This window comes from Melopsittacus undulatus, chromosome 3 (assembly GCF_012275295.1).
Source record: "Melopsittacus undulatus isolate bMelUnd1 chromosome 3, bMelUnd1.mat.Z, whole genome shotgun sequence".
In the NCBI taxonomy this organism is placed as follows: domain Eukaryota; kingdom Metazoa; phylum Chordata; class Aves; order Psittaciformes; family Psittaculidae; genus Melopsittacus; species Melopsittacus undulatus.
This window is the reverse complement of record NC_047529.1, coordinates 100,626,087-100,653,128: the sequence shown is the minus strand read 5'-3', so window position 1 is coordinate 100,653,128 and position 27,042 is coordinate 100,626,087. Positions and strand designations below refer to the sequence as shown.

General features: G+C 41.4%; 1 protein-coding gene across 1 annotated transcript; it reads left to right on the top strand.

Moving 5' to 3' along the window:
• The first annotated feature begins 1,296 nt into the window (after positions 1–1,296).
• KCNK17 (potassium two pore domain channel subfamily K member 17) lies at positions 1,297–25,849 on the top strand. The gene is made up of 5 exons (XM_034060887.1): positions 1,297–1,518; positions 12,174–12,288; positions 20,030–20,196; positions 22,487–22,655; positions 24,974–25,849. The coding sequence occupies exons 1-5, from the start codon at positions 1,297–1,299 to the stop codon at positions 25,207–25,209; spliced, it is 909 nt and encodes a 302-aa protein (XP_033916778.1). The 3' UTR covers positions 25,210–25,849.
• Positions 25,850–27,042: the final 1,193 nt, after the last annotated feature.

The window sequence follows — 27,042 nt, the reverse complement described above, 5'->3', positions numbered from 1 at the left end:
GAAATCTTATGAATATGTATATCTACTGACATAAATTTGTGACAACCTGGACAGTGAGTGTGCATGTTATGAGGAGCGATCCCCCATGTGCCCAGTGCTGAATAAACAAACACCTATTTAATAGTTACATTGGCTATTGAGTTTCTTTATGATGCTTTTCTCGGCATCAGTTCAGCGATGAATACATTGAAAAGGCAGAGCTACATCCAAGCAGTAAGCAGTATAACTTTTGGACTTTTTTAAGACTGTGTTCAGGACACCTTTAAACTGGAATTGATCTATCCTTTGCATATTAAGTTTTGCATCTTGCCAGTAAATCCAGGAGTTTATGCTAGTCAGTTTAAAGTACCTCCCAGAAAAACACAAACCAGCATAAAACCAGAACTTTTCCAGTAGTGTCACACCTGATTGATGGCTGCCTTATCTGTGATAGTATCAATGCTCCTCCCCCCCAGCAAAAAATAAAAATCACAGGGCACTATGAGATAACAGTACCATCCCACAGCACATAAAGGCATCTTGTTTAGAAAATTAGTGAGTTCATTTCCCTTAATCTTTTATTCCACAACAAAATAGGTAGTATGCTGCAAACTTTGTACATTTAAAGTGATTTGTTTGGTTTTTTCTACTGATGAGAAAACATTTGATGTACCTTATACAAGAAAATTAATAGGTCTCAAGAACTAACTAGATGAAGGAAGTGCTTCTATCTTTCATCAGAAAACCACAAACACTAAAACGACTGACAAGCGTGCTCTCTTTATAGTTGTTTATATGGAAGGGTCATTATCAGAAACACTTGTTACTGCCTTTTAAATTAGCTTAGTACTTGTGTGAAGGAGGAAACCAGATTTGTACAAGTTCCTAGTACAGCTATCTGTAACTGATATCAGTCTGTTAGATCAGCGATTTGGCTTGCCCAGAAAGGAGTTAAGTAACTTAAGTCCTCTAAAAGACGAACATGTCCTGGTGCCTATCGTTGCGCAGAGAAAGGAGCCTTGGGCCAGTTTTGCGCACCGGAGAAGACTGGCAGGAAGCGGCGGACGTGGAAGATGATGATGAGGATGGCGGATAGGCGAGCCGCTGTGTGGGAGCAGCAGAATCAGCTGCCTGTCCCTGTACAGTGCCTCTCCTGGGGCTGGGAAGGAGCAAAGCCGGGGAGCTGGCCAGGGGGAGGCTCTGGGGGCCGGCCAGGTGCCCTGCCCTGCCCAGCACATCCCTCCTCCCGCGGGCAGCCCCGCTCCCGCCCCGGCGCCTTCTTCAGCTCTAGGGCGGCAGCCGGCGGCAGCAGGGTCGATGGTGGCGGAACGGTGGCGGCGGCAGCGACAGAAGCGGCGTTGGGGGGTACCGGTGCTGCTGGTGGTCTACGTGGGCTATGTGGGGCTGGGCGCCGCGGTGCTGCAGGCGCTGGAGCGGCCGGCCGAGGCACGGGCTGCTCAGCATCTCCTGCGACAGCGCTGGGAGCTGCTTGCCAACCACACCTGCCTGCGGGGAGCCTCCCTGCAGCGGTTCATCGAGGTGAGCCCGAGCCCCAAGGGGCCAGCGCTGCCGGCAGTAACGAGAAACAAAACCAGACCTCGTCTATGCATTCACATCACCCTGCCCAGAAAAAGCTGTCCGCGGCCTGGGAAAACCGTTCCGAGCAGTGAGCAGCTTTCTCCGGGCGGGCTCTGGGCTTTGCTGGGCTGCTCTCCCGGGGCTTCGACGGCTGGGGAACTGCCCTGTCCCTGCGGGACCTCCGCAGGTCGCGGCGTTCTCGAATCTTTCAGCGGTAGCCGAACTCCCGCGGTGTGGTGATTACTCTGGGTTAACTGCAGGTGGGTTAGGTCTGGTTTGCTACTGAGCTCGCTGAGAATGAGTTACAGGCTGTAACACCCTACTAGTGGTAAATCCTAACGAGAAGACTTTGTCGTGGTAAGTTTAATTGGTGTGTCATGACAAGCTTTTTCAGTTTTCTGCTTGTTATTTAAAGGGAAATAGAAAATAATTATAACACTACTCAAAGTATCCTTAAAAACGTGTCTGAGGGTGTTTCCAGGATGGTTGTGAAATGTAAAACACGACTGAATGCGATCTTACTGGAGAACAACTGGGTGCATTTTATAATACAGATGTGAACTAAGTGGGATAAGTGGGTTCTCTCCTTGTTTCTTTTCCATTGGAAAAACAAAATCTACAGTATTAAAGTGGCTTCATTATTTATGAAAACCATTGTAGTTCAGTCAATGCTGGTGTTTGAATATGTACTCCTTCCTTCCTTCCTTCCTTCCTTCCTTCCTTCCTTCCTTCCTTCCTTCCTTCCTTCCTTCCTTCCTTCCTTCCTTCCTTCCTTCCTTCCTTCCTTCCTTCCTTCCTTCCTTCCTTCCTTCCTTCCTTCCTTCCTTCCTTCCTTCCTTCCTTCCTTCCTTCCTTCCTTCCTTCCTTCCTTCCTTCCTTCCTTCCTTCCTTCCTTCCTTCCTTCCTTCCTTCCTTCCTTCCTTCCTTCCTTCCTTCCTTCCTTCCTTCCTTCCTTCCTTCCTTCCTTCCTTCCTTCCTTCCTTCCTTCCTTCCTTCCTTCCTTCCTTCCTTCCTTCCTTCCTTCCTTCCTTCCTTCCTTCCTTCCTTCCTTCCTTCCTTCCTTCCTTCCTTCCTTCCTTCCTTCCTTCCTTCCTTCCTTCCTTCCTTCCTTCCTTCCTTCCTTCCTTCCTTCCTTCCTTCCTTCCTTCCTTCCTTCCTTCCTTCCTTCCTTCCTTCCTTCCTTCCTTCCTTCCTTCCTTCCTTCCTTCCTTTCAACACAGGTGTTGCCAAACAACAGAAAAACAGTTTTTTTCTGTAAAAGAAGCATTTGGTAGTGGTTAAAACCATAATAGCTGGCCACCAGAGTTCAAAGGATCTAAAATAGGACTTGAATAAGTGTCCCAAATAGAAAATCTTGTTGTTCCAGCAAAGACCTGGCAAACAGAATTAAGCTGATGAACTATGTCAGGCTCTCATCTTTTGACTTTCTAATGGTAAGTGCTCTGTGGCAGTCAGCAGTACATTGAAGATATTATATAAATTTGGACCCTCATATGCTACCATGGTATCTATTCTCATTATTCATTGTGTGTGCTGCATATTGTGCTAGCTGTGGGATGTAAATGGAAGTAAGAAACAAGTGAGAAGAGACCAGTCTGGCACTTCATAAGGGCAGGTCTGAGCTGAGCTTTGTTCGACACTGGTTGTGGAACCAGTGAAGTGCTTGAAGTGAGTGCTTGACCTGCCTCTTGCCCTGAGATTGGAAGGGTTTCACTTGCTGAATGACAGCAATGAGGTGATAGTAGTAGAGAGAAGATAATGATCACACCTGAGTAGACAGAAAGGTCTTTCTAATATTGTTCTGAAAGTTTGGTTTTCTATATGTACCTCTACTAGTTCTTGATATTCTCTTATATGACAGCCGACCAAATCCCTTTAGACAAGGCATTGTTATAATAAGCTATGTGAGTACTTGGTTGGGACCTGAGCAAGCCTTGGGTGATGAAACTAAAAAGTTTGGTTTCATTTTATGGAGTGTCTGTGCATACATTTGTACTTTGGAAAAAAAAAATCTGAGTTTGGATGGCTTTGTGTGCTATTTTTAATAATTTTCAGAGTGAGAAATTAGCCTTAAAAGTATAATCCACAGGATTGCTTCTCTCCTACAAGCTTCTCTAGTTTTCTGTGGTACTTGGTATTGGAAGCATGCTTTAAATAATGGGAGGGTTTTTTTTCTGTGTGGTACTTTGTTATTGCAGTTGATTCCACATAATTTATCAGGCAATGTCATCACTGGCCCTCTTCAGATAACAAATTTATATTCTAAATACGCAGCTGATTATTTGCTAATTAAGAAAGACATAAAGAGTGTTTATGAAAACATAAATCAGTGTGTGAATTTTAACTGCTTTGACATTACTGGCAATTCCTCATTGTTTTCTTACTACTCTTTCATACTTCATAATTCCAAACTCTATTTAAGTGTATAGGGGCCAATGGGAATAAAATCCCAGTTTGCTCAGCAATGTACAAATGTCATTTTACAACCTGTTTATTGCTCAGTTCCTAATTATTGACCAGGAGTGGAAATACACTGTTCCAGCCCTTGCACAGATAGGAAGCAATAGAGAACTCCTCCTTTGAGAAGCTAGCATGAAAGAAAGGCATGAGGATGAACAGGAGAAGAGGCAAGCAGACAGTACTGTAGTAGCCAGAATGAATTCTCATTCAGTAATTTCTAGGGCTCAGATCCTTTCAGGGGTGAAATAATTTTCTGATTAACAACAGAAATGACAGAAGGAACTGGGAATAGTGGACCAACAGCAGAAACTGAATGTCAAGGGGAGAGTGTTAGTGTGCAACATCAGTAGTGGTAGGTGCCTGCTTCCCACAGCTGTTTGGTTTTTGTTGCTGGATTTTTTTGCCTGGAACTGGCTGGCTCCCCTCGTGTGGGATGCTGAACAGTTTCACATTTCCTAAATAGTTGAAGGTAGCATGTGTGAATGCTTTATGTATAAGCAAGAAAACATGCACGCTTATGTAAACACCCTAATGTGTTTACACATACAGAAATGTGCATATGGCAAAGACTGACTTCTGTTTTTCTTGGCTTTCTTTACTTGTCTAGGAAAGGACAACATAAGGGATGACAGTGACTCTGGCCATGTGTCCCTTTACTGTGCATGCAAGTGATATCTGCTCAAGGACAACATAAATTTGGTTATGTTGACCCATCTAACCCTACACTATTTTTCTGACTCAAACACATGTTCACCAAATGCAAGATCAAGAGAAAACAGTTCCTCAAGAGTCATTAGGCTACATAGAAAGAGGGCAATGTTGGGCTTTTAATTATAAATATGATGGTGGTCTTCACATGCCAGAATTACTGGCTGTAAGGGCACATCAAAGGATTCTCTTGATCATAAAACACACAGAAGGAAAAAACAAATGCAATGATAAGGAAGGTTTCAGGTTATACACCCTAAATACAGTAAACAACAGCAGCAGGACTTGGCTCGGGGAAAAAATGCAGGCAACAGTTTTTGTCTGGGCAAAAATTATGTTGTTTCCAGATTTGAGAAGCATCCAGAGAGTGAGGTTGCACATAGAGGGCACTTTCTGTACAGGTGTGTCTCTTACAGCCAAGACCCCCCTCTGACCTTTTAGGGGTGGGGGGCACCTAGACACACACCTAGACCTCACAGTGTGATGCCCTTCTACTGCATATATGTCTTGGTTTTACTGCCAAGGGCAAGTATATGTAGCTCTGCTCCAGCTGAGTTGTCCTCCAGACTTGCTCTTTTTCCTGCATTGTTTTCAGGGGTTACAGGCACCAGTGTGGCTATTGCTGCTGTACTTATTAGCCTTTCTTTAGTCAGATGGTAGGCCCTGTAGCCAGGCTTGGAAGTTTTTTTCTCTGTTTCATGTTTTAGGCTGTTATCATGACATCGTTTTCATGCTGCCCTTTTTTTTTTTGCTATAAATTTATTATTATTGTATACATATTTCCCTAATACAGCTGTTTCCTGTGTTCATTGTATTGTTCTATCCACATTCTATTATTGTAGGTGTATAATGCTATTTAAACCCAGTTGCTTACATAAATCAGGGAAAAGAAAATGCAAACTTAGCTAAATGAATTTTTTTAAATCTAGCAGGATTTAAAATTATTTAAAATCTAGCAGGATTTAAAAAAAATGTAGTGAAAAAGAAAAGACATAATTGTAAAGGGCAGGCCATAAACTAAAAGCCTGCAGGTGGGTCTAGATACTGTTATCTCCAGAGTCAACAGTTAGAACTACCCAGAGTGTTAGTTCATGTTTACTAAAGCAACAAGATCCCATGTGACTGGGAGATCCTTATCAATACCTTTGCTTGCACTGACATTGAACCAGCAGAGATTTGTGCCAGGTGTCAGGAAATACAAGCCTCCAAATAGAATTTACTAAAATCATCTTGCTTGCATATGATGCAGCAGTGAGAGACTCTGAAGGGGTGAGCATCAGAGATCATCTGTTGATGATAAGGGACTTTTAAGGAACAGAATTGGCTCTGGGTGTTGTGGAGCAGTAACATCTGTATAGAACTCACTTCAGACAAATATCCATTGTTTTGTCACAAGTGAAATAGGGTCAATCCCCTGTAATTGTTCTACTTTCCTTCTTATCCAAATGTGCTAACTGCTCCAGTTAAGTTATAGCCAATTTTTTATTCTCCAGACATATTAACTAAAAAGAACTATGGGTACCTTACCAAGAGTGTGAATTCTGTGCTTATAATATCCTATTATAGTATACCATTGACAGAAGGTGTTAAAGAGTCTTTATTCTGCAAGGCATTAGACATTTAGTGCTCAGTAAGGCTGTTCTTTTTGGAAGGTGAGAAGATCTACTGATGAACTGGTGCTTCTGGTTAGTTGACTCTCTTCTAGGTCTTCAGGTCAATGATGTAATGTTTGCTACCTGTGTTTAAAAAGAGAAGGTGGAGAGGAGGCACAGGAACATATTATTTATGTACCTCTGCCTAAAAAGAGATGTTCATTGATACTATCAAATTCTCAGTAACAGCTGGTTTGTCCTGGGAAGTTACAAATAAGGAAGTGCAAAAAGCTGGAATTAACCAGTAGCTGCCTCAATAACCAGACAGGAGAGTTGAAGACACAGCAGTGGATATCTAAAGTGGATGTGAGACTGGTAATGCAGTACACATGTGTTGTGGTTTAAGCCCAGCCAGTAACTGAAACCCACGCAGCTGCTCGTTCACTCCCCCCCCACACACACACCTTTTCTTCCTCCCCCTGCTCCAGGAGGGATGGAGGGGAGAATGGAAAGAATGTAACTCCCATGGGTTGAGATAAGAACAGCCCCATAACTAAGGTATAACACAAACCACTGCTGCTACCACCAATAATAATAATGATAAGCGAAATAACAAGGGAAGAGAGTACAACCCTCACCAACTGCTGGCCGATACCGAGCCCAACCTGAGCAGCAATCTGGGCCTTACGGGTAACTGTCCCCAGTTTATACACTGGGCATGATGTGCTGTGCAACAATCCCTTGGCTAGTTTGGGTCAGATGTCCTGTCTCTGTTTCCTCCCAGCTTCTCATCCTCCCTGGCAGAGCATGAGACTCAGAAAGTCCTTGGTCAGAGTAAACATTACTTAGCGACAACTAAAAACATCAGTGTTATCAGTGATGTTCCCAGCCTGAAAGTCAAAAAACACAGCACTGCATGAGCTACTAAGAAGGAGAAAAATTACTGCTACTGCTGAAACCAGGACAACGTGGTACATGAGAGAGACTTAGAGGTATTGCTGAAAGATAGAGTGACTCCACAGCAAATAGAAAAGAATAAACCTACATTTTGCAGGGAAGAAAAAGATGTAACTCTTAAATGTCAAGAGGGAACTGAATTCTATAGGCTGAGTCTGCACTAAGCTTCTGGATACTTCAATGGGTGTTCTGGTAGAATCAGCAACCTCACTTCTTTTTTGTAGTTATTAGAGTGATAATAGTAAAAACTAAACCACATGCTTTAATTACGTTGTCAAAAGATCTCTTTTGTTCTTAGTGTCTAGGTTAAAAATCCTAACTACATTGGGCTTGTTGGTGCACAACTGTGTAAATTGGTGAGAATTTTCCAGGGCAGATGAGGCATTTGTTATTAATCACTTGTGGGAATACAGCTCCAGAGCAGTGAAGGGGTAAAAGCCAGGCAGGATGAAACAGTGATGATTATGGTTTTTTATGTCCCAAATTGGGACAATGTTCTGTTTGGATGTCCCTGCAAGAAGAGCCAACAATAATTATTCTAATTTATGGTAGAAGAGAAGGGGTATTGCCATCCTAAAAGAAGTTTGAAAAGTCAGAGATAAAATAGATAAGGGAATCAGCAGAAATCCACAGCTTCCTCTTGGAGTTACTAGTGATCTTGAACTAAAGGAAGGAATTCCCTGCAGAAGAATGAACAAAAGTAGGCTTTGATTTTGTAGTGGGATATATGTAATGATCTAACAAAGTGTGCATTTGCAAGTATTGGCTTATGATATTCCTAACTGAAATTTCAGAGTTTATGGTTAAGTAGAAAGGACCTGGAGGCCAAATTTAGGTTTCTAAGGCATGTTTTATCAGAAGAGTAACAGGACAGACATCTACATTTAAATAGACTAGTTTGAATGGAATTCGTGCTGGGTTTTAGTCACTAACTATGATAATACTTGACCATGCAAACAGGCTTTGCATGGTGCTAGTAAGAAAGGGAACAGTCTACTTGAAGAGTAAATGTGTCAACTTGCAAGTAAGTTTCATTGATTCATGAAGACCTAAGAATTTAAGATATCTTAATTTTTCCTATAGTAGTTGTAATAGTTTCCATAGAAATTTTTATCTGTAGTTTAAAATAAGCATTGTCAGCTAAAGATGTGGTAGTTGCTGTGAACTGTAAATTATTGGAAGGGGGAAGTGCAGAGAAGTTACTTTATGCTGTGTAGCTTGTCTGTCAGTAGAAACTGAAGTGGAACTGAGTTCTGTTTCTTTCTGATTATTTTAACGGCCCACTTGTTCCTTCTTTATACTACTTTCAGTTACTCACATGACCTTTCAAGTTCCCAAAATATCAAGCCCAAGCTCTGCTATTTCAAGAGTTGTGTTAGAGCAGTTGGTGGTATTGACTGGTTTAGGGCAGGCAGATACATGCTTTTGAACATGGATTTGAGATGCTGCTTCTAATAGGTGCCTTTAAATGCATTAGTTTTTGGAGAAGACACTGTATAAATTACTAGCCTAATTAAGAAAAAAAGGAAAATCCTTAGGATTTCACCTCAAAATAGGTGTAAAGCAAAACGTAAGTCTCTGGTTCTCAAAAAGGCATGTTAAGGGAACCAGGCAGATGTAACAATGTGTATGATTTAGTTCCTCTTTAGTAAATCTTGAACCCACAGCCCAAAATATATTTCAAGTGTTTTTTGAAAATAAGCAGTGGAGACCTATCAGTGCCTCCTCAATGGGAAAAGCAGGGATAATTCAGCTGTTCTGTTAGTGTTTATTAGCTGCTTTCTCTTGTGTTCTGTTATAAACAACTTTTAATTCTTCTATGTAAAAGACCACTAGCCAAAAGGAGAAGTCTAGAGGAAAATATTAAATTAAGTCAAGTATACACTGATATCTTCCTGGATGCTCACTCAGCCTTTGTAATCCAAGGACTTCCTGTGCCAGAAGTAATTTCTGTATATTAATATTTCTATGGATTTCTCTTTCATGAATCCACCTCTATGAGCACATCTGTAGGAAGGCAAGCTCCACTAGTCCTACTGTTCTAGATAAAATCAATCTTTAATTTTCTATCAATCACTGTTGCTGTGTCAAAGGTTGGTTCTAGCTATTATAATAAAACCTTTTTTTACTTAAGGATACCAGGTTTTAGTTTTTATCTGTCCCCTCTATGAATCCTCCTCTTTAAGGATGTCACAGTAGTATTTTCATTCTAACAGTGAATGAACTTGTGTTTCTCCTGGGAGTGTCTGTTTATTCAAGTGGCTTTGATTTGCATGAGTATGCAGTGTTCCCCAAAAGGGGCTTCGCCAGGTGCCCGTGAGCCCAATAGTTAATGGTGTTATCTGGATGTTTGATTACAAGATTTAACAAGGCTTACTTCAGAAGGCTCTTGAAAACCTACTGCAAACATGCTATGAGTGCTTCAATCCCAGACAGAGGAAACAGCTAGTATGCTGCAAGCTCAGTGCTTGCTCTTTGCCAGTGTGTAACAATACCTTCGTTGTCATTGAGATCAGTGCAGGATCATCACAGCATTTAGTGCTACCTACAGATTCTTAAAACAAATGCTATACTTCCTTGCTGTAGCATCACCTCAACTAAAGTTGAGACAAGGACTCTGAGATGCTGTGCTGTTAGAAATCACTGCAAAGCTGACATGGGTGCTTATAACTGAGCAGTCTCTTGGTCCTAAACCATGCAGAACTGAAGTGTGAAATGATGTGAAAATTAATGACCTGGTTGCTGCTGCTTGCTTCTCACTTGATGTCTTGTACAGGCTGCTTATTTCCCCTTTCTGCATGCAGAAATTTCCATTTCTTTGAGCCCATTCAGATACAGTTTCTTACAATCCTCTGGGGTTTAAGTGTTTCTGGCTTTAAAAGCTTGATGTTTGTGTAATATTGTCAACTGCTGAGCTTATACCAGCAGGACATTAAGCATGAAAATGGGCATGCTGTATGTGTGCATTAGAGTCTCCCTGATCAAGATGATGAGAGCTGGACTATTGCTGTTCCAGCAGCTACATGTTCAAAACTAACCACTTAGAACAGTGGAGTTCATAGGCTGCAGGAGGATAGTTTGAGAGAAATAACAAACTTTTTATTTTCAACCTTAACCACTAGTTTCTGGGGGGGGAAAGATAAAGGTAATTTGTATAAATTTCCAGTGTCTCCTTTGACATATGGTATAGTTAGGGAGTTTTTATGTTCATGGAGACCGTGCTTCCTGACTAAGTGATTGGCTGCAGCACTTCTTACACTTGGCTTGTAAGAAGTGGGGTTGGAAGGGGGAATTAAGCATAACTATATAAAAAAAGTCACACTGGAGGCTTCCTGGTACCGCCTTTTCAGCTCTTTTTTTTTTTCTTGGGTGGGGGGAGGCAGTGGAAGGTTTGATTTTTTTCATGTCACTTATGCTGCATACTCATTCTGCCTGTCAGTTGCCCCACACAAGTTACAGCAACAATTCACAGAAGGAAGCAAGCTGTAATACAGCATCTGGCCCTTAGCCCTTTTCAGAGCAAAGTCTCTCTGCTCTATCTTGTGCAGAGAAAAGCATGTTGTTAGGCTTCAATAGATTGTAAGGTGACTCTGAATGGTTTAAATTGCCTTGAGTTACGAGTAAACAGAGACATTTCTGAGAATTGCAACTGTCAAACAGCATTTCTTACTTGAATAAACACATTCATCTCTGAGCTGCTCCTTGCTTTTAATGTGAGAACTAGTAGGTCTGGAGAAAAGAGATAATGGTCCTCGTAGTTAAGGTGCTGCCTGGGTCTCTGGAAATAGATTTTAATTCACAGCCCTGTATAATAATAGTAACTTACAGTCTGTTGCATCAGTAAAATGGGACAAAGCTTCCGTGCTTTGGAGGCCTGAAGTGTTGGTTTGCTTTTGATGGATATACAAACTATGACTTTGTATATCCTGCAATTGATGCAAATCTAACCTGACAGCAGTTCCTTTTATTATCAACAGTGATAGCCTTATCGGCAACCTTATTGTTAGGATAGGGTTAACATTATTTGATATCTGCATATCTTGCCCAGAGGTGATGAATTGTATGTATTCTTGGCTAAAATTTACATTCCAGGATAATCAACTCTCAAGGACTCTTCATCAGTGAAATGTTTAGTGTACATGCTGTGATTAATGCTGTTTTGAACACAACTCAGTTCAATATCATTAACTTTATTGGCATGAGAAGGTATAGTTAGATAGTGGGCACTGTTAAGACAATTGATATCTTATTTTGGCATAACTGCACACTTCGACATAGTGAATTCTGAACCTTTCCCAGGTGGATTGAACAGAATTGGGCATCATGCTAATATAATCCATTTATTCCTATTTATATCCCTGATGCAGGGACATAATGCTGAATACTAGTAGAGTGGCCATCCTATGTAGTCTCCATCTCCTATCTCATGCCATATACATATACCTCAGGGTAGACAAGGGATCTGTATAAGTTACATGTGCATGTGTATTTGCTGTTCTTGGAGTTCTGCCATGAGAATATCCCATCTGGGAATGCTTTCTTTTCCTAATTAATATGTCATAAGGTAGTTCTCATAACTAACTGGCTAAGCTTTCTCTAAGTAGCTCTTGCCCTCCCATATCTTCCACACTTACTTGTAAGACCTACCATCTGCATGTACAACTTTTTCTTACACTGTAAATGCCTAGTGCTTTTTCCTTAGAAGCAACATGCTGGCTTTCAGCTTTTCTGACCTCTCAGTTCTTTGGTCTCTAAGGTCCAGTATATCCCCTATTAAAAGGGAAACAACAGAGCTGGAAGTAGCCGCCCTATGCAACTTCACCAGCCAGCACTGGAAATGCCAGTCATGCAAACCTGCCATAAGGGGGCTTGTGGGATCTCACGTATTTCTCTTTGCAGGGTATTGTCCAAGCCTACAAGAGTGGCATAACCCTCCAGGGAAACACCACTAGCCTGGGCAGGTGGGACTTCAGTGGGTCCTTCTTCTTCTCCATCTCTGCAATAACAACCATTGGTAAGAGTTTGCTGCATGAAGAGCTGTCTTATAGGTGGGATGGGAGTGGGAATGAGGATGTGTACTATCAGATGCTGATCTGGTCCTGTGGAGCCTCATGTAGCTTGGTAGATCATAGAGTAGGTAAGCACCCATAAACCTAGCCCCAGAAAAGCTTTGTCAGTGCAAGGGCAGTAGTGATCTCTAACTAGATACAGGGATTAGTTGCTTGGTACATACCCCTACTAAGTTAAACAGCTTTTGGGGCCTGAACTTCACAGTGCTGCACTGCCTGTGCTTTTCCAAGCCTAGTGCTCTCTGAGAGTTTTGGTGTGAATTGTGCATTGCAATGAGCCTTTCCTGTCACAAGGAGAGGGAATGACTTTGAAAAACTCTTGATACTCACTGTGGAATCCTTGGAGGCTATATTTATAAATTATTCCTTCTTATTACTATTTGTTTTGGATGAAGACTTACTTGTATAGGTGAAAGTCAAAAAGCTAGATAAATAAGCTGAATCAGGTTTCAGCAAATGAGTAATGCAAAGCCTTGAAGGAATGGTGGAAATAAGTGGTGGGGAGAGAATGGAAACAATAAGGTGTATTTAAGTATGCTGTTACTTAGAACAGATTATATTAATTATTGTCCCCAGTCCCCAAAACCATCAATGACTTGACCTGACATCTTTTTCTTACTGCATGGCTCAGTATTATAAAAACGGGGGGTGGGGGGAGAATGTGGAGAGATGGTTGTTGGATATCAAAAACCTTCCTGATTCATGCTGAATCTGTCAGATCTCTTCAATTTCAAGTACAGTTTTAGATCAAGAATTTTTGCTGTACACCCATGTGGAGCATTCTTTTGATTTCTTTTATCGTTGTTGAATGTACATTACTTCAGAACATTAAGCCTCTAGACAAGGGGTCAGAGAGAGGGTTTTTTTTTTTTGCTGGGGGGCAGAAGGTGTTGTACTTTCCTTTGACTCGGTGCAGCTTTCTGCCCTGCTCTTTTGCACATGTATTGCTCTGGCTGGGAACTGTTTGGTGTGTTGTACTACCAGGTACGGGTTGCACCAGATGATGGCAGTGGAGGCTCATTAGACAGGGCTAGACTGGCTGTGGGTTTCCAGCTTAGAGCCTGGGCTTTTGCTTCCAGCCTTCAGTACAAAGCAGCATCTGCTCAGAGCTGCTCTGCATGTTTCGGTAAGTTAACCCTTCAGTATCTAAACTGTCAAAGTAACTCTGCTTTCCACAACAGATTTAAGTTAACATTTGGGAAGAATCAAATTTGTCATCTTACAATGCAAGAGGGATTTGTGATGTTGGCAGAGGTCTAGACTAATCATTTCTGGGTGTTGCTCCATGAAAGCCTTAAATTGCCCTTTCTTAATTTCTTTAAATAAACTCCATACCCGGATAGCTGGGGGATGACAATGACTGACTTGATAGGAGGGCAAATAAAAATAAACAAATATTACAGCTCTCTGTATCATGGCTTTAAAGCTGATATAGTGACTCTAGGGACTTGTTCATTATTGTTTGATTGTGGACTTGAGAAGGATGCACAAGTCACCTCTATGAAGTGAACATCAGACAACTGGGTCCCAGATAATGCTTTTCAAGTTAAATTGCTAGATGGATACAGGTTAATGTCTCAACACTCTGTTAATAACAGTATGTTGAAGAGGAAAATAGAGATGGCCCCACAGAGCCTCACCTTGAGTCTGTTACCCATACTCTTCCCTTATGCAAGTTCTTGAGACAGTGGGTGGCGCAGCTTCCTCGTGCCAGAAATCACCGGATGGCTGAGGAAGGATAACTGATTATGTACATCAAGTAAACAGAAAAGGTCTTTAACCAGGAACTCAAAGTTCAAAGGAGTGATTCAAAATATGGAGCTTCATGTAAAAGGCATAGCTATTGGGTAAATGACATAGTTGAGAGAGTTTGAGAAAGGTTTGTTGAGAGTTTTGTGTCCTTATGTGGCAAGGAAGAGCTTAGTCCTGTATGTAAGTATGGAACCATTGAAAGCAGGTCACACTTCTCAAGATTAATGTATAGGAGTTAAAAAGACATTCTGGCAAATAAGCTCAGAAAGGATTGAGTTAAAATGATAATGGAGAAAAATGTCTCAGGAACTTAGGGGTACTACATATAGATTTTGTTGAAGAATCTGGGTGGACTCTACTCCATGTGTTTAGGCAGTTGCAAGTCTTTTGTCCTGTTTGTCTCTTTGACATTCTGTCTCTGCAACTAATGCTCTCTGTGTCTTGCTGGCCTCTTATGTGATGCACATGATCTTTGTGGCTTTTGCATCAGCTTCTTTTTCCTTAATTTTCTCAAACAGCATTGCCAAAGCCATTACTGTTTCTAGCTTCATCAGTTCCTTTTGAGATGCCCTTTCTGCTCTGTCAGCTTTCGTTTTCTGCTTTAGGTTCTTTAACCACCTTCAGAAGGCTTGGTGTGTTTCTCCAGTTCTTAACAGAACACAGTTTCACTGGATTATGGAGGGGGATGTTAGCTACTTTCCCAATTAACACCAACTGAGGAACATTAGCTTCTTTTCCTACTGACAGTTTGAACTCCCATACCTCATCTTGCAGCATCTTCTGTGCTGTACCCTTCTTCCATTTAAATGAGAGCATCATCTATTTCCACTTGTGATTAAAAGCAGTATGTAAATTTTGCTTAAAAAACAAAGTTCTAACCTGAAGGCTGGGCACACTTGGTACCCTAATCCCAAAGGTTTAAAGAACAGACATGTATGAACCAAAATTTGCTGTTTAAGGAGGTACCCCAAGGCCTGTGTAGTTTCTGGCCAGTCTTATAATTTGAATAGAACTACATTTTTAACTTTTTTTAACTAGTGCTGCCTTACTGTTCCCTGATACTTAGCAAAGCTCATTTGTATGAATTTCAAAGACACTTTTTTAAACGCAATATTGGACAAGTAAACTATCTTATAGTGAAGAAATGAAGGGGAAGACCTTACTTCCATCTTTTCTTTCTCTGGTTAACACAGTATCATAGCTCCTGACAATAAACCCCCAAAGGATTGAGGGTAGCAAAGAGGCAAGCAATCTATAGAGTGAGAGGTTGTATTTAGTACATTGTCACAGACATGTTGCCACAGATGATTCCCATGAAGGGAAAAAAAACAACAGCTAGTTCAGGGTTGTAAAGTCCTAGTATTGTAGGGCTTTTGGGCCAGCAAGAGTTTCTCTAAGACTTGACTCTCTGTAGTGCTGCCTAGCACTTGATGGAGCAACCAAGAAACACCCAGGCTTCTGCCCATTGCTGGCTGGCAATCCACTGGGAAATCCAGTTAAGGCAACTTGATGTCTCAAAGTAGTTAAAGCATGGAATAACAGCCTAGAACTGCTTTCAAATGTGCTGTGAGCCTCAGGGTTGTGGAGGGGAGCTCTCTGCTGAAGAGCCCCACACCTTTGATGCATTTGATCTCTTCCCTGCCCTGTGGCAGCTGGAAGAGCTGCTCTACAGCCTTGCCCAAGTTGGAAGTGGCACAATGGTCCATGAGAGGTTATTAGCGGATGTGGGGATAACACTGTCAGCAACATCCTCTAAGCTGTCCCCTTAGCACTGGTGAATTTGGTCTGCTTTCCTGCCACCTCATCCTCTTGAGACTAATTCTACAGCTTCCAGTGTATACACAGTACAAATGTAACAAATAGAAGACTGCAGTACTCATCCCAAGCAGTTTTCTGGCCTTCCATTCACAGGAGTGTGCAACCAAATTTCATAGGGCTAAAACTCTTAAATAACTCTTTTCAAATGTGTGTTTTCAGCCTCACAGTGTTAGCTATTGGTCTCTACTTCATCACTGCACCAGGTAACATGAATAACTATGGCTACCTCCCACACAGACCCTGGATCAACCTGCCGGGGTACTAATGAGCTTCCCCATACATGACACAGTCCCTGAGATTCTGCTATCACTGCTTTTAAAATAAATTGGGTTATTTTTGTTGGTTCTAGTCATAAAACTGAGATGCCAGTGCAAATACTGGGGCTGTTTGGGATGTCAGAGTCCTGTTTCTGTGTAGAACAACTGAGAGGCCTCAGCAAAGTCACCCTTCATGGATGATGAATTGGAAACAACTCTGACTTCCCATAAGATGTGTTCTGAGCTCAATGGCTGTATCCAACTGACAGGTACGAGAAATAGTTCATCAAAATCTCCCCAAAAATATGCTTGGATGCTTAAACCACTGAAAAACTAGTTAGAAAAGTGAGTGATGCTTCCTCCAGATTTTTTGTAAACCTAATTCTGTTTTTTCCACAACTAAAATTATTTGGTGAATTTTCAGATGGCTCTTAGCCTGTGAAAAAACTATTTCTTCATTCTAAGCACTTTTTGCTTAAAGTACTCTTGCATCTGGGCCATGAGAATAAGAGGCAAACAAACCTCCCATCTTGGGTAGCAGGAAGTCACAATTGCCTCTGCTGAGCTGGGGGCACTGCAAAAAGGATACTACCTTGCAGATGAAGAGACCTTTTACTAATAATCCGTTAATCACACAATTTTCCTTCTCTTAGCAGAGCCTCTGAATCTCTTATGTATAGGAATATAATGGGCAAGCAGGAAAAGACTTAATATGTGTAACAGCACATGAGGAGAAACATCTAGAAATAAATATGAACATTTAGAAATAAACCACTCTTGTTACTTCTGAGGAAGACTAAGTTACTTTGCACTTTTCTTCAAAATAAGCGATACAAGCATTTACCCCAGCTTCTTCAGTAAAAATGCTTACACTTTGACCTCTGTTAAGTTTTTGGTGAGCATCTCTCTGTGTTTCTTGGTGCAGGCATGTACTGGGTGACATCCCAGTACCAGACTCAGAGGGATGTGACACACCTATCAGTGTAGCTTTAATCTTTGCATTAGATCTGAACCAAGCTCATAGAGCACAATGGTATAAGACACTGATTATCCTCATTCTATTTATTGGAGAGGATAAGTCACATTTACCCATTCCTGCTTGAGTTTTATAACATTTGAGGTTTATATAAAACTAGGTTGACATCTATTTGTCTAGTCCAAAATCAAGGGTGTGTCATCAGTCAGATGTAAATTGCTGACTATGTTGCATGATCTAAAGTCTCCTGTGCTGTTTGACCAAACTTTGTAGTCTGTGTAAAAAGCTAGTGGAATGTGGCTTTTTGCCATATTTACAGCAACTGCTCACTAAGTCTTCAGGAAATTGTCTTGAGCTACTAAGCCCAAGGGGAAATGGAACCAAACAAATCAAACACCATATCTGCTTTGCACATGGTGTGCTGGGCTTACTGTGCATATTAGACCTTCTTACATCACTGAATTTGCTGCTCTAAAATAGATGTAATGTACAGCTTGACCTTAGATGCTCTCCAGTTAGCACTGTGCAGAGTCCTTATCCTGAAGGCTGCTGTGCTTCACACAGTGACCTGAGATTATGGACCTTTCTTCCTCTCTTATCTGATGTTTTTCTCCAAAAATAACCTGGAAAGCTGTGGGTAGAATGAACTGCCTGAGCCATCACACAGTCTTTTTAAATTAGATATAGAAGATAGGGGGAGAATAGCTGCTGTAAATATATGTGACTCACATTCGGACTCCGGTCTCACAGTAAATGCCCCCCACCTCTTTCTCCTGAAAAACACCTTCATTCCATAGAAGAGAAAGGCTGGAATTAATCTACTGAAATGTAGCACAGACAGTGTGAAACAGATCATACCAGGCACATATCTCTTAAATTCACTTAGATAGGTTAACTTACCAGACATACTTGCCTGTGTGTGCATGAATGGAGTTTTGAGCAATCTGGTCTGATGGACTGTGTATCTGCTCATGGCAGGGAGGCTGGAATCAGATGATCTTTAAGGTCCCTTGCAACCCAAACTGTTCTATGATCTGTGCCTTTCATTTATCACACCTGCTAGCCTAGAAATACTGAAAGCTGACAGAAGTCAACAATTCTACATGGGGAGAAGAAAAGTGCATAAATATCACGAAGCTGCTCATAAGTGAAGAACATGGCACTGTAATAAAAGCTGCTGTACAGTCTTAATTTAGCCCCTTAGTTTGGCACAGTTTCAAAACAACCTCTAGTTACGTAACAGCATCCCATTTTTTCCAGGGGATGCTCTGCCCCCTCTTGGGACAGGCTGCTAGGGCCATCACTTTGGATGTATATTATGTGTTATCATTTACATGAAATCCATGGGCTCATAAATCATTCAAGCATAAAATTATTGGAGGGAAAGTCCTCCAGATAGTAAAATTTTGAATTTGCAGGGGTAGGTATGAGATGAAAAACCAGCCAGCATACATACTGTAGTTTGCTGCCAGACCTTTTCTGGAGGTAGTTTGGTGGTGCATGTACACAATTAAATGTTTGCAGAATTGTCCATAGGGAGAAATTCTGTCAGCACAAAACTTTGCACAGAACGTATAGACATCATAAGCTCATAGTCATTGTTCTATAAGTGATAAACTAGTGACTTATTGCAACTGGTGTGAGACAGGTTAGTGAAGGAATGGGACTCCATCTAAGCAACCACAGATATTTGCAATCTCACTTATCACTTAGTGTAAGAAGCCCAGCCCTTGGACCTCTTCCTCCTGGGGGTTGTTCATTTGCCCTAAGACTATACCACCTACAAGCATGGTAGGAAGGCATCAGTGGTGGGAGCACCTCTGTGCTTGCACTGAACCAAGAGTTGGATGTCACTGGGAGGGGATAGATTGTGTGGCAAAAAGGTAAACTCTGACAGATTGTCAGCCTTGTATATGGACATACACAAATCTCTAGTGAGTAGAGATGATTTTGAAATGCAGTCAAGGCCGTAGGCTCTGATTCAGTTTCTGTTTATATGCTTGTCATGTGATAGCCCTTTCCCTGTCTTAAAAAGTGTCCTGTGAAATAGACCAAAATTGAACCTGATCTGCTGGTCGTACAAACCACTTGAAATTACAAAAGTACAAGTGTGCAGATTTACAGGACATTTTTAAAAGAAGATACGAGGAACAAAGATAAATATCGATGCAGTGATGCTGAAGGTATAATGGTCTAAGAATGCAAGCAAGGCTGTGATTGCAGGACAGTACCTTTATTAGACCAGTTCATATGGTTAGGAGAAAAGGGGCAACATTTCAAGCTCTCCTTTTTCTTTCTTTCTATAGGTCTGAAACCAAAGTGGTTTACTCAGGTTAAATATAATTTCTCTGGGTTTACTGATTCTAGACAAGCATTTTGACAATTTAAGCTTAAAGAGTGTGTGGTACTTGAGGCAGAAAAGAGGAGTATAAACAAGGAGGCAGTGTTAAGTTCATTAATTTTGTGGGACAAAGGTAGAAAAAGGTGGTTGTTATAATTAAAACACTATTGTTGTGATTCAGAGACCATCTGACAGCCATGTAGGGTCATTTACCCTATGCCAACAATGCTTACAAAAACTGAACTAAATGGAAGTTTTGCATTTACGTCAGACCCCAGCCAGGACAGTGGATAGGGAAGAGGAAATTGACTGGTAAATGGGAAAGGAACTAAGCAAAATTGGCAGGGAAAGAAATGTTATTTTCCAACATGCAGTAGGATATGGCAAACAATAGATGTAACTTAGTTATTTACAAGAAAGGTCCTTTTTGGAGCAGTGACCTTCTCCTCTAACTTTTGTAGAAGACAGAGGTTCACCCTTCTGTGGGAGAAGGGCAAGCAGAGAATATTTTAGCTTTAACACCGCATTTCTTTCCTGCTTAGGCTATGGGAACCTGAGTCCCAGCACTGCGGCTGGTCGAATCTTCTGCATCTTGTTTGCACTCTTTGGGATCCCCTTGAATCTTGTACTCCTGAATGAAATTGGGCAGCTGATGCTGTTGGGGGTTCAGCATTGTAGCCATCGCCTAGAAGAGGCATTTCATTTGCAGGTAAGCAATATGGATAGGTATGCCACACCCTCAGGTTCAGGAAAGAAAAGAAAGAAAGGGCATTGTCTGGTATTTGTAATTCTGTGACTAACAAGGACAGCTGCCTACCTATTTGGCCAAAAAGGCAGTAATACTCAGGAATAACTGGAAGCAGATAAATTTAGTTTATGACAGCCCTATGAGGTGTTAGATAAGGTTGTTTATTAATTGAGGGAACTTCTATGATGAATGGCTTCCCGTACAGGAACAGAAGTGCCAGAGCCCTAGAGACATGCAATAGACCAGAATATCTGGTCTGTTTATCAGTTGTAGTTAGAATTGCATGTAAGTTATACAGGAACATTTGTGAAATAAGCTTTAAACGGGCATGAATTTAGGACTCATGAAGGTGATGTGCTTCACTTGCACTTTAGTCAATATAAACTCATGAAGTTCATGTTGATTGGAAGAGCCACAGTGTTTATTCTAGTGGAACGTATAATCATAGAATAGTTAGGGTTGGAAAGGATCTTAAGATCATCAAGTTCCAACCCCCCTGCCACGGGCAGGGACAACTCACACTAAACCATATCACCCAAGGCTTCATCCAACCTGGCCTTGAACACTGCCAGGGATGGAGCATTCACAACTTCCTTGGGCAACCCATTCCAGTGCCTCACCACCCTTACAGTAAAGAATTTCTTCCTTATATACAATCTAAACCTCTGCTGTTTAAGTTTCAACCCATTACCCCTTGTCCTATCACTACAGTCCCTAATGAATAGTCCCTCCCCAGCATCCCTGTAGGCCCCCTTCAAATACTGGAAGACTGTTATGAGGTCTCCATGCAGCCTTCTCTTCTGCAGGCTGAACAGCCCCAACTTTCTCAGCCTGTCTTCATATGGGAGGTGCTCCAGTCCCCTGATCATCCTTGTGGCCCTCCTCTGGACTTGTTCTAACAGTTCCATGTCCTTTTTATGTTGAGGACACCACAACTGCACACAATACTCCAGGTGAGGTCTCACGAGGGCAGGGTAGAGGAGCAGGATCACCTCCTTTGACCTGCTGGTGACACTCCTTTTGATACAGCCCAGAATATGGTTGGCTCTCTAGGCTGCCAGTGCACACTGAAGCCAGCTCATGTTCATTTTCTCATTGACTAACACCCCCAAGTCCTTCTCTGTAGAGCTGCTGGAATCTCTTCTCTGCCCAACCTGTAGATGTGTCTGGGATTGCTCCAACCCAGGTGTAGGACCTTGCGCTTGTCATGGTTAAACTTCATAAGGCATGTTAAGTTTCTTAAGATGGTCTCGAGCCAGATCCTCTCCTACAGCGGGCCTAAGGTCTTCATTCTCACAATCCCTGTATCTGCCTTCCAAGACTTGGGTGGTATGGTCAGAGTATTTGCCAGTGAAGACTGAGGCAAAGAACCTCAGCCTTCTCCAAATCCTGTGGAGCCAGTTCTCCTGATAGCTTCCAGAGGGGGCCCACCTTGTTCCTAGTCTGTCCTTTATTTGCAATGTACCTATAGAATCCCTTCCTGTTATCCTTAGCATCCCTAGCCAAGTTTAATTCTAACTGGGCCTTAGCTTTCCTAACCTAGTCCCTAGCTTCCTGGACAACATCCCGGTATTCTTTCCAGGCCACCTGTCCTTGCTTCCACCTTTTATAAGTCTCTTTTTTCCTTTGAAGTTTCCTCAGCAGCAACTTATCCATCCACGGAGATCTCCAGGCCCTCCTGCTGCACTTCCTTCTAGTTGGGATGCAACACTCCTGAGCTTGCAGTAGGTGAACCCTGAATATTAACCAAGAGTCTTGGTCCCCCCTGCCCTCTAGGGCTGTATCCCATGGAACCTTACTAAGCAGGTTCCTGAAGAGGCCAAAGTCTGCTCTCTTGAAGTCCAGGGCAGTGAGCTTGCTGTACGCTCTTCTCACTGTCTTGAGGACCTCAAATTCAACCATCTCGTGATTGCTGCAACCAAGGCTGCCCTGGAGCATCAACTTTCCAACGATCCCTTCCCTGTTGGTGAGCACGACATCAGGCATGGTGCCTCTCTTTGTCACCTCCTCTATTCCTTGCAGAAGGAAGTTGTCTTCCACACAATCAAGGAACATTCTGGATTGCTTATGCTGGGCCATACCATCCCTCCAACGGATAGCAGGGTGGTTGAACATCATGAATGTCTGTGTATTTTTATGGAGTCTAACATAGTCTTCAACCAGAGACTGAGCTGGACTTTCCCTGACATTCTTCTTGTGACAATCTTATCTTTTTCTCTTTAGTTTTCTTTTTATCTCCTTGTTTTACTAGAAAAAATCTTCCCTGCTGATTAAGACCTCTGCGCTGGTGACTGGCTTGTTATTGTTCCTTCTGTTACCTCCATTGTTGCTCTCTGACAAAGAAGGCTGGTCTTATGAAGAAGGCTTCTATTATTCCTTCATTACCCTCAGCACTATAGGATTTGGAGATTATGTGATTGGTGAGTAGTTTGCATTTCATTGCTTTCACCTACTAAACATGAAAGCTACATGTGTGAGGTATGAAGCTCCCAGCTTGGCAGTTTTACACCACTAGCAACCCCCAGACCTGATAATCACAGAATCATGGAATGGTTTGGGTTGGAAAGGACCTTAAGATCATCTAGTTCCAACTCCCTGCCATGGGCAGGGACTCCTCAACTAGACCATGTCACCCACGGCTCTGTCCAACCTGGCGTTGAACACTGCCAGGGATGGAGCATTCACCACTTCTTTGGGCAACCTGTTCCAGTGCCTTACTACCCTAACAGTAAAGATAAATAACAGTAAATTATGTGTTGTAGGCATTCGACAGGTTGGAGAAGACATGATTGCTGAGATAGCAAAGAAATAATTTCCCAGGCAATGAGTAATATTTCAGTATTCGGGTTATCTGCCCCTTGAACAACTGTAACACCAGACTGGAGCATTGCATTTTTCATGGCACAGTTGCTGATGGCACACTTGGTGTGCTCCAGTATCAGCAGCAGTTAGTTTTAAGCAGATGTTATTCTGCATCACCATTAGCAGACAGTGACTCTTTCCTCTGTCAAAATCCGTTTTGGACAGCTGCTTTCTAAAAGGCAGTTTAAGTCACTTAGGTGTAGACTGTCAGGCACCAGGCACAGCCTATTTCTAATTGCCAAAACCCTTTGCCAGAGGAAATGGGTTTGGATCTGCTCCCGATGCATTTGCTGAAACCCAGGACACACATTTCTGATAAAGACTTTCTCATTAAAAACAAATTGATTAGAGAAACACACATATCCTTGAATACCTGGGAGACAAAAAGACTAAAATATCTTACGTCTTGCACCTATCAGTCCCTGTGGATAAAACATTCCCCTTGAAAGACCCAGATAGCCCTTCTTTCTTGTTTTCATTTATTATTTAGATGCAAGCAATTTTAAAACCTTTGAACTTAGCATCAGTGAAAGGTGTTTGTGTGAAGGATGAATATAATACTTTTTATGGTTGAAATTCACTTTGATGTAGAAAGTCAGCCCGAAGAGTAGTTACTACAGAAGTATTTGGTAGCTCCCAGGCATTTATCCGTGGTTTGCTGATAATGTCAAAATGTCTTGTGCTCCCTTTATATTGAAAACACGTACAATATGTATTCTATTAAATAAAATAATACCAAGAAAATGGCTATAAAAGATTGGCTGTTTAATATGGCTCTGGTGACCATCTTGTAGACAATAACAGTTCATGGACCACAATTTGGAAATGCCTAGTTTGTGCAGGTAATGACAGGACAATATTCCTACAGATGATAAATACCTAAACACCAGCTTTTATATGGATGTCCCAGTTCAACCCAGCCGTATGTGTACTTTTTCACTGTCATGTGGTATGGGAAGAGGCTTCCAGGTTCATGGAGGTACCACCTCAAAAAATTCAACTCCTTCCATTCTGTCCCAAAAGTATCAGGTGTTCTGTAGTATCTGCTGTGCTGTAAGTATTTAGCTATAAAGTGACAAACCTTCCAAAGGTAAGAAGAACTAAATAATGATACCTGAGAAGCACTAGAGGAAAATCCTATGCAAAGACTTTGCTGCCACTGATTTGTATTCTGTGTCTTACCTGTGCTTATAAGGGTACCCCAGCCTGATTTACAGGTACAGCCCAGTCTCTTCGTAAGGCTGAGCTCATTCCTTGCTTTGCCTGTATTAATATTACTAATGACACTAACTTAGCACATAGAAGATTCTTTGTACAAAATATTGTGAAACACAACCAAAAATATGATTCTGCTCCAAAGGGATCACAAAGTACCTAACAGAAACCAGGCAGAGGTATAATGATTTCAGGCTGTCTTCCAAGGCTTAGTTGTTCTTGGAGGTTTTGGGACTGCTCAGGCCCTTTCCCTCCTGCTCTTAAAGACTCACTTATACCTGGCTTAACAAAATGCATATATTGGTACTTAGCACTCTGCCTGCAGGGGACCTCTGTTACATACTAATACAATATTATGATGAAATGAAACTGAGTGCTTAATTGTGAATAATTGCACTTTGACACAGATGTAATCTGGGATTTATTTTTCTTTGTTACAGGTAATCTTTATAATTCCTAGGTAGTTCTAGGCTGTTGCTGCCACATTCATGAAACATGCTTGCATCATGTTTGCACGCTAAATAGATGGCATATTCATGTTTTATACAGAAATCACTAATACTAGTTCATATTTCCACTGTCCTTGCTTTATATGAAGTATTTGTCTCATTTGAGGCACTCCTGATCTAATCTAGAAATGTTTTGGGTGATTCTTTTGTAGGGATGAACCCAGACCGTACCTACCCAGCCTGGTACAAGAATGTAATCTCTCTGTGGATCCTCTTTGGGATGGCCTGGCTAACACTGGTTATCAAACTTTCCATCAACTTTCTAGAGAGCTCCAGTGACTTCTGTCAGTGCAACAGGAGCATGGTAGAAAAGTTCATGGATGGCAACAGAAATAGTACAACGGGACTTCATGATGTGGAGATCTGCAATGACAAAGACACAAAATAAAAAGGATCAGATGAACCTCACACCTACACAGCTCCTGCAGAAGCACTCTAGGGAAGAGTCATACCCTTGGTGTCTCTTAGGTTTTAGTGCACCAGAGATGCATCACTTAGATATTCGGGAACAGAACTGTCCCAAAGTTCACATGGGGTAAAATCCTGCTTATTGAGCTTGAAATGTTTCTATTCTGAACAGTGATGACAGCAAAATGTTTCATTCAGAGCACTGCCAAGAATTACCAATGGGAATTAGCCAAATCTTAGCCAAAAACAGATATTGCCCAACTTCCCACCTCAATATATGAAGAAAACTTTGACATCCATATTCAACATTAGCTGTAGTCCTCTTCTTTACATGCAAAGTTCTTATAGTCCCTAATTGTAAGTATAGCATTTTGCAAACACCACTACTAGAAAAGCAAGTGCCATTTAATGCAGGAAATGTTGCTGAAAGAGTTAATGAAAAGTACTATATAAAGCCACCTGACAGTCACTACAAATGTGCTTCATCACCTGTATGCTTGTGCTTGCCAAAGGTGGTACCATGCTTTTGATAATTAGTACATGGATAGCAATGAGGCAGAGCTCATACAGGTGCTTAATAGAAACATAATTCCTTTTTTTTAAATAAATTTCTACATCAGAGTTCCACTAACATTAAAAAAAAAGACATTAAAAAAGGTAGGCTGTTCTTTACTCTAGAACTTATGCAGGCTCATCCTTTATGAAGTACTATGTAGACCAAATGTCATCAGCTAAATGGGACAGCTCATTTAGATAGATAGATGTTTATTTTGCCACATTTTAGAAGTCAGAAAGGAAGAACACAGGCAGTTTTAAGTACTAGTGGTTCCAACATTATCCCATGGCCAGTGCTAACAAGGACAACTTTAATCTAGAAACAGACTGAAGTGTTTTCAACTGTGATCAAGAAATGCTGTTCTGATGAACTTCTCATGTCACAAATTAATAGTGTATCTGTTCTAGCTCACATCTCTTGTATAAGCACAACTCTTTTTATCTGCAGAATACCATATTCTGTAGAATTTTGCCTTTGTGACAATTATGAAACAAAACTAATTTGTGTTGCTTTGTGGGGTTGTTTTTTTCCCACTTCCATTAAATTCTACAAATCTTTTGATACATTATGCCATTTATAAAGACCCAAAAGAGTCAAACTCGTGCTGCCACTTACATACCCATATCTAATTTTCTCATTTTCTTATTCCTGTTGTGCTATGTGCATCTTAGAGCATTAACTTTGAAAGCTTGATAGTAGCAGTAAACCAGAAGGAAGCATTTGGATAGGGCTTCAGATTCTGCATTGGTTCAAGATTTCATATGGATGGTGGAGAAAAGACTGAAAACTTGGATTTTTGAGGATTGCACTCAGGAATTACAAATATTCATAGCTGGATTTGCAGAAATGCAGTGACTGAAAAGTTTACAGTCTTCAAGAACGCAAGTTCTGAAATGCATATCATGAAAAAAGTATTTCCACAGTAGGCCAGTCAGAGGGTTTATATGTGGTGGTACAGATTACAGAAGAAAATGCAGGGAAGGAATCTGCTGGATGAAATCTAGTCTGTCATTTATTAGCCTTTTTGTCATCACCTTTTTCCAACTCCACTGTAATAAATATTCTCTCAAATACTGTTTTAATATGCAGCAGAGATAAGGAAGAAAGGTAATGGAAATCTAAGGTCATAGTCAGGAAACTGGTGCAAAATAAATACATTTGAATTTTTTGAAGATTGGGTCATTTCTTTAACAACCTTTAGCATCAACTTTTCTGTTTCATATATGTTCTGTCTTGTTTATTTTCACGGATGCATAT

Excerpts from the sequence above, each read along its gene's own strand:
- KCNK17 (XM_034060887.1), top strand. The coding sequence starts at position 1,297 with ATGGTGGCGGAACGGTGGCGGCGGCAGCGACAGAAGCGGCGTTGGGGG. Across the intron at positions 12,289-20,029 it reads CTCTGCAATAACAACCATTG|GCTATGGGAACCTGAGTCCC; the intron begins GTAAGAGTTTGC and ends TTTCCTGCTTAG. Across the intron at positions 20,197-22,486 it reads AAGAGGCATTTCATTTGCAG|AAAAAATCTTCCCTGCTGAT; the intron begins GTAAGCAATATG and ends TTGTTTTACTAG.